The following is a 12070-nucleotide window of genomic DNA, read 5'->3' on the forward strand; positions in this document are numbered from 1 at the left end:
TTCTGTGATGCCTATTATATCAATATCATCCTTTATCACAAGGCACTCTAGTTCACCCATGTTATTATTTAGACTTCTAGCATTTGTGTACAAGCACTTTAAAAACTTGTCACTGTTTATTTGTCTGCCCTTTTCTGATGTGTCAGATTCTTTTTTATGTGAATGTTTATCATCTGATCTGGCCCCTACTTTATCCTTCTCCGTCCTCTGCTCCTGACTATAACCTGGAGATTCTCTATTATTAGACTCTCCCCTAAGAGAAGTCTCTGTCCGATCCACATGCTCCTCTGCAGCAGTCGGCTTTCCCCCATCTCCTAGTTTAAAAACTGCTCTACAACCTTTTTAATGTTTTGTGCCAGCAGTCTGGTTCCACTTTGGTTTAAGTGGAGCCCATCCTTCCTGTATAGGCTCCCCCATCCCAAAAGTTTCCCCAGTTCCTAATGAACGGGCGAAATGTGGACCAGGGACACAGGGGAAGGGGTGGAATGGGGTAGGGTCATGGGTGGGGCCGCGGGCAGAATGGGGATGGGACCGCAGGCGGAAGGGGTTGGGCAGGGCCATGGTTCCAGCACCAGAGCACCCCCCCACATACACACACACACTTGCTCTGACCCAGGGCCCCAGGAGATCTTAATCCGCCTCTGTCTGTAGGTTTTGCATCTGTTGTTCTGGCACGGTCTGGTGCTGCTTTGAGTTAGTGTGTCCTGGTCTATGGGAGGCTTGCTTCTGATTTGGGGAGTTGTTAGAAGGCCAGAAGATAGGGTTTGGGAAAGATTTGTTTCAGGATGTGGTTCCCATCAAGTATGGGTTGTAATTGTTTGATGATACTCTATATGGATTCCAGTATGGGTTGGTGGGTGACAAGCAGGGATGTGCGTTTGGGGTTTGGGGGTTTGTTTGGGTGGGTTTTGGGTTGGTGGGTTTTTTGTTGGTTTTTTTGGAGGGACGTGGGGGTTTTGGTATCAAAGCAAGTTCTCTTGAGGTATTTAGGTGGCCCGTTCCCTGATGTGATTTGCTTCTCTGATGGAGTGTCCTTGTTTGATGAAGGCAGTTATAAAGATGTTAAGGGTCTATCTTTGGAGCATATTCTGTGGAATCTGAGTTCCTGGCTTTAGATAACAGATTTCTTGGTGTGTTTGGGGTGGTTACTGGATCTGTGAAGGTAGGTGAGGTGATTCATGTGTTTCTTGTATATAATTGTCTGTAGGGTTCCATTGCTGAAGCTTATCGTGCCATCCAGGAAGTTGATGCTGGTTATGATGTTGTTCCTGAATGCCATGATCAGCTTCAACATCCTGGACATAACCAAATATTAGTATCTTCCACCAATAGAAGTTGGTCCAAATAAAAGTTACCTCTTCCATCTTGTCTCTCTCTTATCCTAGAACCTTCACAGCTGCAACAGCATTGCAAAATACATAACTGTCATTCTTTTGTTTCAATCTATCCCCTTTCCTTTATGTTTCATATGAATTTGCTTCCTTGATCCCTACTGGTGACTTCAGTGCTTTTTCAGCCCCTGTACTTTTCCTTCAGAAAGGAAACCAGATTTTTTTTTAACTTATTGCCTCACTTTCTTGTCAAAGAGCAGTAGTTAATGCTGGAAGAAGATGTGATAACAGGATTTGGCTTGATTGGTTTTCCCTCACTGATTGTTGGTCTGGTCTGCCTTTAAATTGTAGAACACAACACTCTATTTAGCTTTGCCTCAAAAATTAGATCTGAGTTATTTGTGGGAATAGCTACTTATTTTATTTTCCTGTTATTTAATGTCAAAAAGGATTTCCAAAAAGTGATCAATGTGCTGTGTGAATGTTGCTAATAGAAACACCTAGAAACTTAGAATAATTTCATAGCACTGTATTCCTATGATTTCTGTAGTAATCAATATTCAGGTAGGAGGGAATTGCCATAATGCAGGGGATAATTCTTACCCACTATAAAGCTAAGGGACCCTGCTACCATGAAGTGTCAGATCTTGGACAGAATTAGGAAAATGACCCAGTACCAAGGAGACGTCACCAAATATCGGTATCCAATTTAGGTCCTGATCCTACAATGAATCCTTGCAGATGGACCTCTATACCCATTTGGTATCCAACTGAAGTCAAAGCACACAGATTTTACTTCAGGATTGGGCCTTAGGTTGTAATTGTAATGGGGCAGGGAACTGCCTTATATACTGCCAAAGCCAATAAATAATAACTATCTCAAATTATTCCAATATGCACACATTTCCAAAAAGGAAGAATTCACCTCCATTTTTTTCTATTCATTTCCATACAATTTTAAGTTCTCAGGGGGTGGGGAGGATTACCCCAATATGCCTCTTTAATAAACAAAAAACAAAGATACAAAACTACCAGCTCTGTATATTTGGATTACCTCAGTTTTCAAGATCATTTTCCTTATTTAAATAATTTGGGCCAAATTCTTTTGAACATTTTGTTTTTGCAAAATTAATGTAATTGTCTTTTAAAAGGTCATTGGATTGCCATTGTCTTTTCCCATAAAATGCACTGTTCTGAATTTCCAGAGAATGCTGTTTAATCATATCGGAGATGGTGCTTTGCCCCGAAGTGATCCTTACCTGTCTGGCCCTGAGAAAGGTGAGTAGAATCCTGTACCACTGCCAATCTGGGTATCAGTGAACAGGGGTGGCTCTATGTATTTTGCCGCCCCAAGCATGGCAGTCAGGCAGCCTTCGGCGGCATGCCTTCGGGAGGTCCGCTGGTAACACGGATTCGGTGGCACGCCTGCGGGAGGTCCGCCGGTCCCGCGCCTTCGGCATACCCACCGCCGAATTGCCGCCGAAGCCGTGGGACTGGCGGACCTCCCGCAGGCATGCCGCCGAAGGCTGCCTGACTACCGCCCTCACGGCAACCGGCAGGCCGCCCCCCGCGGCTTGCCGCCTCAGGCATGCGCTTGGTGTGCTGGTGCCTGGAGCCGCCCCTGTCAGTGAAGATAAATTAAAGTTGTCACTCTAGAATGTCACTCCTCCTGACTGGCTGGTGAATAATAATAGTTCCTAGATCTCATATAGCACTTCCCATCCATACATCTCAAATTGCTTCACAAGGAAAGAACAGAGGGGTAGCCGTGTTAGTCTGAATCTGTAAAAAGCAACAGAGGGTCCTGTGGCACCTTTAAGACTACAGGTGCCACAGGACCCTCTGTTGCTTTTTACAGATTCAGACTAACACGGCTACCCCTCTGATACTTGACACCATGCAAGGCACTGCATTTAGCCGTATGGAATGGAAATCTATCTGGAAATTTCCATTACTTGCATCTGAAGAAGTGAGGTTCTTACCCACGAAAGCTTATGCTCCCAATACTTCTGTTAGTCTTAAAGGTGCCACAGGACCCTCTGTTGCTTTTTAAGGAAAGAACAGTGTACCTGTGATCTGAGCCTTGCATTCAGAAGGGCCCAGGAGATAGCAGGGAGTCAGAGTCAGAGATGGAACAGCAGATGGCAAGGCATTGCTGCTGGCTGTCTGCCTGCTAGCATGGTCTTGAGCGCTGACTGGACTGGATCACTTGGGAGGAAGTTTAAAGGCTCAGGAGTGGGAGAAAGATACATGTTCATCTGGAGGCTGAAGGGGAGGTTGAGATGATCTTGGAATGGGAGGGAACCCTGAAGTTTGGTATATCCATTTCCCATTTAGCCATACATAATCTACCTCTGCTCCCCCTGTTTATATCTGGAATGCTATGGGAAATACATCTAATTATTTTTAACATATTAAAGTAAATAAGAAACATCCATTATTTGCTATAAAGAAAATATAAATGAGGGTGCTTCTGTATTGTTAGCGTAATTACCCCTTCACAGAGCACTAAGTTTTAAACTGAAATCACTCTGGAATACACAGAGACACTCCAAATGGTTTGCAGTAAAACAGATTAATTCAAATCATACAATTCAAAAGAAAATTATAACTAGAGCCGACCAGGAAGTGGAATTTCCATCCTGCAAAGTAAATTGAGTTTTCTAATATTTTTTCCTCCTGAATCAGGATGAAAATTCAAAAGCCAGAATTTTTCATGGGACCAAAAAATCCAAAATGTCCAGGCCAGGGATTTGGAGCAATCAAATTTTTGAATTGCTCCGCTCCGGCTTTGCTCCAGCTGTGGGCAAAAACCTACTGCTCCGCACTCCAGCTCCGGGCTCCGCTCCAAAGCTCTGGTCCAGGCAGCAGAAATATTTTGGTCTTTACAAAATGATATATGCTGATCTGGGAGCTGAAGAACTGGCCGTCTAGGGAGTCTACTCGACCACCAGATTGGAGCCTAGGGAGCCAGTTAGCCGGGGTCCTGCCCATCTGGTTACTTTTAAAGTAAGGACAGATCATGCTGCTAGATGGAAGTAACATATTACCATTACCATTAAATGTCTCTCTTACATATTAGGAAATAACAAGAGAAAATGTTTTTTTAAGAAATAGGCTGATTACTGTGTGCTGCTCTCACGGTCAACCCTCTACTGCAGAAGCACTCCCCAGGAGAATTAATCAAAAAGATCGATAAAAATGTTCTCACTGGAATGCATTTTAATTGGTACCTATTAAAAGCATAATATATGTTATGTGTACTTATGAATAAATGAATATTAAAATGTAAATGGTGAGTTGCCAGGTAAACCTGAATCCTGGATATTAGGACTGGAAAATTAAATATACAAGGAATCTTGGTGCTTTAAATACATTTGTTTTAATTTAGTTCATGAATTCGTTGTTCTGCAAGCAAACGATTTCATTATTTAGCCCCCCTTGAATAAAATTGTTCACTCATCACGAATTAGTTCTTTGTAATATCTACAGGGAACATTTTATAAAATGTTTCTGCTTTAGAAAGTGTAATAAAATGTCAGGAAATTTTTGTCATTGTTTTGTTTTTTAATGTAGTGACAGGTTGTGAGCAATATTTCTGCAAATGGATTACTATCAAGGTTGGTTCGTGCCAATATCAGATTGGTCATTATTATCTGGGCACATGAACATCAGGGCACATGTGACTATAGAAACCAATTGGATACTGGTTTAAACATACCTCCCTCTTTGTGCCCCCCTTATTTGTGTATTTATTTCCTGTTATGTATTTTCTCAATTGTAAGATCTCTGGGTTAGGAACTATCCTTGTGTTATTTGTACAGTGCCTGGTACAGTAGGAATCTCGTAGTCCTTAAATGTACTGCAATAGAAATAGTGAATAACAACATGAACACTGCACTCTGACTTTCACTCCATTCTCGTAAATGAGCACAAGGTCCTTCTTGTGTTTCAGTACCATGTTTGCACACAAGTATGGAGGACAGGCCAAGAGAAGAATGGTGTAGACAGAGCTTGTGCTCCCTATATCTTGGAAGCACTTTGAATTTATTGTCAACAGATGGTTCAGCTTAAAAGGGCTTCTACCAATTCTATAGTCCTTTTTTTTTTTTTTTTTTTTTTTTGAAGGTAATAGATTTTTCATTAACTAGAGGGTAGCTTTGAGGAAAATTGCAATTTTTAAGATCTCTTTTGGGCCTGCCAGTGTTAAATATCTTTTTGTCAGACAAGTGTGGAGAATATTATAGTATGAGACCTCTCTGGTTCCCGTCATAGAGAATATTTCATGCTTTGTGCAGTAATCACTATTCCATGCACTACAATTCAATTAAAGATGTATAAGCCCCGGAAAATGACACTAATAAATACCAAACAGTGATCTTATACAAGTCAAGGGTGCCAAAGTCATCCTGCAACCGAGTAAAATTACATTTTTAATTAGAACCTTTGGACCTCATGGATACAAAGTAAAGGTCATATGCTGCCCTCACTCCATTTTTTATTTTGTGCAGTTTTTAATGTTTTTTAACTTTATCTCTTCTCTTCATCAGCCTATGTATTTTTGTTCAGTTCCTCTACCCGTCCATTTTGCGCGCTCTCTCTCTCTCTCTCTCTCTCTCTCTCGGGTTTTTTGCGGGGTTTTTTGGGGGGGGGGGGCGGTCTATGCCAGGGCAACAGAAGTGTGTTAACATTGAAGATATTCTGAGGGAATATTGGCTGGAATTCTAGTCAGTTTACTTCTCCAGTCTTTCCATATGTAAAGTGATTCAGAGGAAACTGCCTCGGAACAGTCTGTTTCATTCCACATAGAACTCTTTAAACAGGGAGCCTGCTACGGGGGAATCTGAGGGCAGGTCTACACTTTTGCTTAAGTCATTGTAACTTACCATGCTTAGGGCTGTGAAAAAGTCACCCCCCTGAGCGACGCAAGTTACAGCAACCTAAGCGCTGTCCACACTGGCGCTATGTCAGCAGGAGATGCTCTTCCACTGACACAGCTTCCGCCTCTCGTGGAGGTGGGGTAATTATGCCGACAGGAGAGCGCTCTCCTGTCAGCATAGAGCGTCTCCACCAGACGCACTACAGGAGCACAACTGCATCGGTGCAGCTGCGCCTGATGCAGTGCTTCTAGTGTAGAGTAGCCCTGACTCATGGGATCGTAGTCTGTTTCCCTCTGTAGCTGGATCTGTGTGTGCAAAGCACCAGAGTGCTCTTTCAGTTGCTATTGCTCATGAGGTCCAAATTGCTGTACAATCTCAAACTCACCTAGGGAGCCAAATACACACATCAAGCAGGCCAGGAGTCTAACATGCATGATGTTAAGTGCTTTTTAAAATGCTATTGTAATCAGGTGAGTTTTTCAGGCATGCTGTTAAGTTGGTTAACATTTTAACTCTACATATTTGTAATCTTCATGGATATAGGAAAGGTGGAGAGGTTGGAATTGAGAGCTGGAAATATTAGCGGATGTGTCAGCATTGTCATTCTCTTCCAGCTGTAAACACCACCCCCAGCAGTTGGAGTCTGGACAGTGGAAAAGAAGCCAGGAACATGTCAGAAAGTGGAAAGCTTATGTCTCCCCCTGTGCCACCAAGACCCACACAAACTGGTGAATATATGAACATTTCAGGCCAACCTCCAATACAAAATGATTTACTTGATGGCTTTGACTCTTTCCACTGTGATTAACACTTAACTCCCTGGGCAGGATAATTTATCAGTTCATTGCCTCGGATGGAAGGCTGTAGAACTGCAGTTACTTTCATCTTGTTAACGTTCTGTACTCTTGTAACATTCCATTTTCAATATCCTGCATCTTCATTTAATGACTTATTAGATTCATGTTGATACCCAGAAGAGATGATTGATTTTGGTCTTTTGATCTTACGATTGGAGGTTAGTAATCACAACCTGGGCACTCTGAAAAAAAGCATCTTATTGGGTGGTGCTATATAGGCAGTCGTGTAACGCCATGGTTTCAGTTTCACTAACCAGTTTGTCCTTCAAAAAATCATTTTGTCAATTTAAAGGAAAAGATATTTAAGTGCTACTTTAAGTATGATTGTTTTCAAGTGATTGAAGATATTTTCCATTTATCCTCACAATACACCATGGACCTGCAGGCCTCTGGGAGAAGCATGCTTTGTGATGTGTTATTGCTTGTTTAACACATATGTACAGAATTTTTTCCTTAAAAGAACAAACAAAGGGAGGGGAAGAGAGCATGATAAGGAAATTTTTTCAATCACGTTGCCAGTTAGTTTAGAATGATGTAAAAATTGCCAGGGGAGATGGGTGCATAAATATTTCATGCTGTATGTATTCTCTTGTAAGATAACCTTTGCATAACTTTGAAAACAAATGAAATCTTCTTAAGTATGCACAGCCTTTGAGCAAGATGCACAGAATCGAACAGGGGGAGGTAGTGGGTAGTAAAAATTGGATCATCTCTTTTCCATTAACAAAGCTTTCCCAGGAATACCTTTGTATTGGGTTGTTTTTTTTTTCTGTGATCCATCTAAACATACTGGTGACCTTTTGTATCTGGTAGAATTTCTGTAATAAATCTGATTTACAGTTTTCACGAGGGTGGCATTCTAAAATCTGTCTAGTTTCTATGAAATTAAATTGAACCCTTTCTAACTTCACAGCTTCACCGGCAAGGCATGTAGCTTCAGTTTCCCCTTCTCCTGCTGGCAGATCTCCAATGAAGGTACTGGCCTATTCCATGGGGCTTGTTATGTCTATGTTGTGTGGTGTATAACTTTTAATTTATATTGTCTGTTTTAGATCATTTCTTATGCTACTGCATTTATGCACATTTCGCATTCACAAATGTAACTGACAGTAGCAGCCCTAAAACCTTCACACTAAGATTTTCAAAACTGTGTACCTAAAGTTAGGATCCTAAATATTTAGGCACTGAAATTAAGTGGCCTGATTTTCAGAAGTTCTGAGCACCCAGAAGCTCTCATTTGAAAATTTTGGCCTAAGACTTTGTCCAGATAATATCTCAGACGTAATGTCCTTAACAAATGTGGAAGCCTCCTACTACACAAAGGAACACAACCTGAAGGAAGCAGTTTAGCAGGATTTCCGAAATACACCAGCTTTCTTAGCCCACAGTGACAATTAAATAAAACCCTCTTCACTCCTCCCCTGCCATACGTTGGACTCAATCTTTGGCCCTTCTTCCAGCCCCTTTGCATTGCCTGAGGAAGCTGCCCCTAAGAATCTAATCTAAGTTCCATTGATGTAAATGAAAATCTTTCAATTTTTTCAATGACTTCAGTGGACTTTGAATCAATCCCTAGATGGGCAGCCAAGAATTCCCCCGGCATGGGGTGGAGGTGCATAAAGCCAGCTCTAAGCACCTGTCTCGACTCCACTGCTGTGCTCACAGCTATCTGATCCTAATCTGGAACAGAGCAGCTGGGCACCAGCCAGCCCAAGATCAGGGGAACAGAAAGTTGTTTTAGATCCACATTCCCTCCACCACTGTTCAGCTGAGGATTGAGTCTGGTGTGTCCGGACTGTCTCTCAAACTAGCTAGCATAAGTCTAACGTATTTGGTACTTAGCAAAACCTTTTGTATGTATAATATCTTTTCTTATCTCTTCAGTTGTTTGTTGTTGTATATTTCATGCCTTAATACTAATAAGTCTGAGTTTATGACTAAGTCATAATTAAAAACTAATTGTATTTCTTACAGTTTTTCAAACCCAAGCTTCTTTCATTCCTTTCTTCAGCAGAATCGTGAGCCTCTGGCCTGTAGTACCGTGTGGCCTAGTAACTTCCAGGACAGTCAGAGGAGAATAAGGAGATTCTAATGGACAGTATACTACTGGTGCCTAATTATTGCAGTGATGGGCATTATATAAAAATGCTTAGGATAAACTGAGTTTTCAGCAAATCTCTAGAAGTCTACACCTTTACTAACGCATTCAATTCCTCACAATTCAGTACAAGTGCTATTCTACTGTAAAGAAATCAAAATCAAAAAGGGAAAATTATTTTACTGTGATTCTGCTTCCCTGAAGATGTTCTGCTAAAGTTTTCCTTCCTCTCTCTTAACTCCTTAGCGTCAGACCAACCAAATTCTATTGGTTCATGAAGAATTTTGACCCACCAGGATAGCAGTAATGGAGTAGTGTGTGTCATGTCCCCGCTTTGACCATTGTGCACCATCCCCTGCCTGGAATTAATGCTGCCCAACAAACATTGCAAGTCAGATCCTCCACTTACATCGGTGGCAGAGTTCCCAGGAGAGGCCAATTAAAAATATTTTATCGTCACTGAAAAAATTGCTCCAGAGAAAAAACAGAAACAAAGTGCAAGCACTGAGACACTTTAAAAAAAGATCACTAGAGTTGAGAAGAAAAAAAAGTACAATTTTCACAATCCCTTTTTTTACTGTTAAACAGGTTTGTTTGTTTTTTCAAAAAAAGAAAAATTACAACCAGCTCTAATAATCCCCAAATTATATGTGGGGTAAGTGCATAAGAAATCTATTGGAGTAAAATCTACAGAAAACTATAATTACAGGTAATTTTCACTTCTCTAATGATTCTCACTGCCAGGATTCTCACTCCTGGAAGGTAAGAAGTTTAAGAAATGTGCCAGCAGAAAAATGACATAAGGTAGCACTGATATAGGCTCTGTATCAAGGGTAGAACTTCATGCCCCAAGAGCACTGACGTTTGAGTGTCATCATCAGTGCAAAAACTGGTCTGCCTCTGCCAAGAAATCCTATATCTGTCAATGTAGGATGCAAGCAGTGCCTTGAAGTTGGAATAGTATTCTTTCAAAAGATTACAAGTGAACCAGCAAAGCTGGATTCACTCTTCCCATCTCCACTTCTATAACATGAATGTAGAAAGGGGAAATCTGGAAACCATAATGTGGAGCTGCCTTGAGTTGGAGGCCTCCACAGGAGTACATGGGAGAGATCCTGGCCCTCTCTCAGTACTTACTGTTTTCATCCTTTCTGAAGACCCAAGAACTCAATACTGAGGACCAAGAACTCAATACCTATGACTTCAGGTATCGAGGGTGGCACATGACTGCCAACAAAGGGCCTGTTTTATACTCTACTCCAGTACTATTGTTCTTGAGGATAAAAATTCTTTAAGAGTTGAGGGAGTTCTACCAATCTTGTGCTGAGGAACTAGGACTCATAAGTGAGAATCTTAGTGAATAATATCTTTAGTAAATAATATTTATCACATATACAATAGCTTGAGCTGCCTCATCACCACTTGGCTTAGAGCAAACAATACTTCTAAACCAGGCTGGCAATGGTGATTTGAGTATATTCCCAATCCTGGAAGTTCTGTGGCTTTCACAAGCAGAAGATGCTAAAAATTTTCAATAACATTGATGCACACTGCAGAATTTGAAGCTACCTGCACTGTTAATGGTATCTGGTGATAAGTTATGGTCCTGAAACCAGACACCACACTGATAAAATGCAGGGGAATTTAATAGAAATTTATTCTCATTAAACAGCTATCATTCCTGTGTTATAAAATGATTAAGTGGTTAATTTTTAAAAAATCATACATGGAATATTAGCACACATGAAGCAGTGTTATATCTCTTTTTACAGCATGATTCATTGCAAAAAATGGGAGGAAAGCTGTAAATATATTCTAAACCAGAGACTGAAGTAGCAGAAGTACTCAATGTGATATAGATACAGTGTTCTGGCAGTAGAGGGCAGAGTGCTACTAGTTACACTGCAAGCTATATTCCATTGTCAGTACTATGAAAGTTATTTCTTTTTAAACACTGACAGATTTTTCCAGAGACTGATGATAGGAATACAACATTTTAATATAGCTTACTTCCACTAAAATAAATTGTTGCCATGAACAGTATTTGATGTATAGTTTGAAAATATAAGCATTCTATAGACAAGCTTGGACTATATTTTTACTGGATCTTAATTCGACCATAAATACATGTTTCATCTATCAAGCTCCCAAGAATCAGTGCAAAAAAAAAAAAAAAATCTACCCGGATTTTTAGTGTTCACGGAGAAACATTGCTCTTAATTCTCCTTCACATGAATCCTTCTCTTTTCTTCTTTGCAGGGATCCATGCAATCATTTACCCCATCTCCAGTGGAATGTCATTCCTCGGGCCTCATATCCAACTCCCCAGTCTTGTCAGGAAGTTACAGCAGTGGAATCTCTTCACTTAGCCGATGTAGCACATCAGAAACTTCTGGCTTTGAAAGTCAAGGGATTGAACAAACTATTCCAAATTACAGTGTTTCTGAGGAGCCGATGAGAAAAGAAAGTAAAACTCCGCCACCTTACAGCGTTTATGAACGAACTTTGAGACGGCCTGTTCCGCTACCTCACAGCCTCTCCATCCCTGTCACTTCAGATCCACCAGCACTGCCACCCAAACCCCTGCTGGCGCGGCCAAACAATCTGGAAAACAGTAGCCGGAGGACTGAACAGGTTCCTCGGCCCAGGCCTCTTCCTCGGAAAGTGTCTCAGTTATAAGAAGTCACTTTTATATTTACTTGCAATGAATTCTTTACCGTTTACGAAATAATATTTAAAAAAAAGTAAAATACATTTAGTGTAGGCACTTTAATATTTTACCCAATTTTTCTTTTAAATGATTTTTAAAATGCTTATTAATATTATGTTGCACATTATTAAATGAAATTAATAATTTTGATTGCCAGATATTACAGGAAGCATGAATGAGATAATTTTGTTAAT

At 40.7% G+C, this 12070-nt stretch overlaps 1 protein-coding gene across 1 annotated transcript in view; it reads left to right on the top strand.

The window, feature by feature from the left end:
- The window catches only part of DOCK4 (dedicator of cytokinesis 4), a 306106-nt gene extending 294261 nt beyond the window's left edge, over positions 1 to 11845 (top strand). Inside the window, exons 51-54 of the mRNA XM_065401620.1 lie at positions 2537 to 2609; positions 6826 to 6939; positions 7982 to 8043; positions 11426 to 11845. Of these exons, the coding sequence (XP_065257692.1) occupies positions 2537 to 2609; positions 6826 to 6939; positions 7982 to 8043; positions 11426 to 11845 (669 nt within the window). The remainder of the gene's footprint in view (positions 1 to 2536; positions 2610 to 6825; positions 6940 to 7981; positions 8044 to 11425) is intronic.
- The last annotated feature ends 225 nt before the right edge of the window (positions 11846 to 12070 follow it).

Source organism: Emys orbicularis, chromosome 1, assembly GCF_028017835.1.
Source record: "Emys orbicularis isolate rEmyOrb1 chromosome 1, rEmyOrb1.hap1, whole genome shotgun sequence".
NCBI classification, from domain to species: domain Eukaryota; kingdom Metazoa; phylum Chordata; order Testudines; family Emydidae; genus Emys; species Emys orbicularis.